We start from the raw sequence: 1,922 nt of genomic DNA, 5'->3' as shown, positions 1-1,922 counted from the left end.
CCCGCCCATGGGGAACAGTTCTCCAACGTCAGTCCTTCCCACAGGCTGCAGTTCTTCACAAACTGCTCCAGTGTGGTCCCTTCCAGGGGGTCACAACCTCCTTCAGGCATCCATCTGCTCTGGCGTGGGGTCCTCCATGGGCTGCAGGTGGATCTGCTCCACCATGGACCTCCACGGGCTGCAGGGGAACAACCCGCTTCACCATGGCCTTCACCATGGGCTGCAGGGGAGTCTCTGCTCCAGTGCCTGAAGCACCTCCTCCCCCTCCTTCTTCACTGGCCCCGGTGACTGCAGAGCTGTTCCTCTCACATAGTCTCACATATTCTCGCAGTCCAGATGAGCAAACGAACAGCCCCAACACATACTGTATCCGTAACCTTCCCCATGTGAAGGTGAGACCAACCCTCTGGTGAACCCTCTATGGAGAAGGATCCCGAGGCTGGTCCTTTCCAAGATGCTCTCCGAGCAGCACGGATGCAGAAACACATTGAGCTTTCCTGCACCGCACCGTTCCCTCCCAGGCATCCTCTGCGCCGCAGTTAGCTACCAGACGCCCTGACAGATCCTCACCCACACGTCCGAAGAAGAATTATGAGTATTTTATGCTTGTTGCCAGTGGTTCCTCAAGCTCTTTTTTCTGCCCTGCCTTGTGGTTACACAGTTCACAAACGTTCCCTTTTTTGTCACTTGGACAGGGTGACTTTGTTCAGACAGAAGAAACTGCTATCAGTGGCTTCTGCACGCGGTGCTTGGCTGTGCGTGTCCTTTCACGAGCCTGCTCTGGCAGAGAGCACGCAGAGAGCTCCCGATGGGTGGCTTTAAAGGAAACTCTGCAGGTTGAGGGAGGTGACTGACTTTTCCTTGCCTTTTTAAATAATTCCCTCGATTTTATGCAGCTCCCCTTTCCAAAACAGCCCACGGGTGCGGAAGGTGTCTTGGCTGCTCTTGCCGCTACAGGGACAGTAAATCTAAATGAGCAAGAGCAGCCTGTGGACAACAGCACCACGAAACAGGCTCAGCACATGAAGAAGAAACACAGAGAGTCACTTCTCCGCTCCTGGTTCCCTGACACGCTGCTCTGGGCACTCGCTGACAGTGCCCAAACACTTGGTTTCAGAATTGTGTCCAAATACGACGTTTACCCAGCCTGTGTGAGAGCAACCACCAGGCTGCCTGCTCCCGTTTCTCTGCAAAAGCTCACTCTGACGTGTTGTGTGGATGAGAAGTCACACCGGTCCTGGGACAGGGAGGGAAGGAGCACAACTACAGGCTGTGCTTTCATCCTGATGACATCACTGTGGGCTCTTACCTGCAAATGCCATGATTTTCACTATTTGACCGCGCTCAATTCTGTGATTCAAAATCCTTTGCTGTTCATGGGTCAGCTTTATTTCAGGCCCGTTACTAAAAACAGGGAGAAAAACAGAGGGAGAGGAATTATGAAAATAAATCCTCCCACATAAAACCAAACAGCAGAAGGAAACCGGTGGATGATTGATCCCAACCCACAAGCAGGAAGGTGGCACTAGAGCAACTTGGTTCTTGTGCCCATGGGAAAAGCGGGGAATAAGAAAAGACTGGAGATAGCAAAAATAAAAGGTAAACTTTGGGGAAGGTTACGTCGGAAAAGATCTTCTCCAGGGCCCTATCCCGTGCTTTACAAATTAATTTTCACCTGACTGTTTACTGAAAGCAAACAGCGACTCGGCTCTGGGGTGGTTTGCTGCTTTCCAGAGCGTGTTCCGTCAGCAGCTCTGCGATTTCTCAGTGCTGCGAGGAGCCCGGGGTTTTGGTGAAGGTCAGGAACCAGCGCTTCCGGCTGCAGTGCAGTTGTTTTACTCATAAGGGTGAGCAACCTGCCATCAGCCGACAGCACGAAGCATCTCTTGGCGCAGGGCCCTCCCCGCTTCCCCGCGGAAAGG

At 52.9% G+C, this 1,922-nt stretch overlaps 1 protein-coding gene across 1 annotated transcript in view; it reads right to left on the bottom strand.

Moving 5' to 3' along the window:
* Positions 1-1,922, bottom strand: part of FBXO18 (F-box protein, helicase, 18) — a gene marked incomplete at both ends in the record, with an annotated part of 14,298 nt that overhangs the window by 3,975 nt on the left and 8,401 nt on the right. Inside the window, one exon of the mRNA XM_010140355.1 lies at positions 1,310-1,404. Within this exon, the coding sequence (XP_010138657.1) occupies positions 1,310-1,404 (95 nt within the window). The remainder of the gene's footprint in view (positions 1-1,309; positions 1,405-1,922) is intronic.

The sequence above is a fragment of the Buceros rhinoceros genome, unplaced genomic scaffold (assembly GCF_000710305.1).
Source record: "Buceros rhinoceros silvestris isolate BGI_N320 unplaced genomic scaffold, ASM71030v1 scaffold24427, whole genome shotgun sequence".
Taxonomy (NCBI): domain Eukaryota; kingdom Metazoa; phylum Chordata; class Aves; order Bucerotiformes; family Bucerotidae; genus Buceros; species Buceros rhinoceros.
Note: the sequence above shows the minus strand (reverse complement) of the source record. Positions and strands in the feature narration are given on the sequence as shown.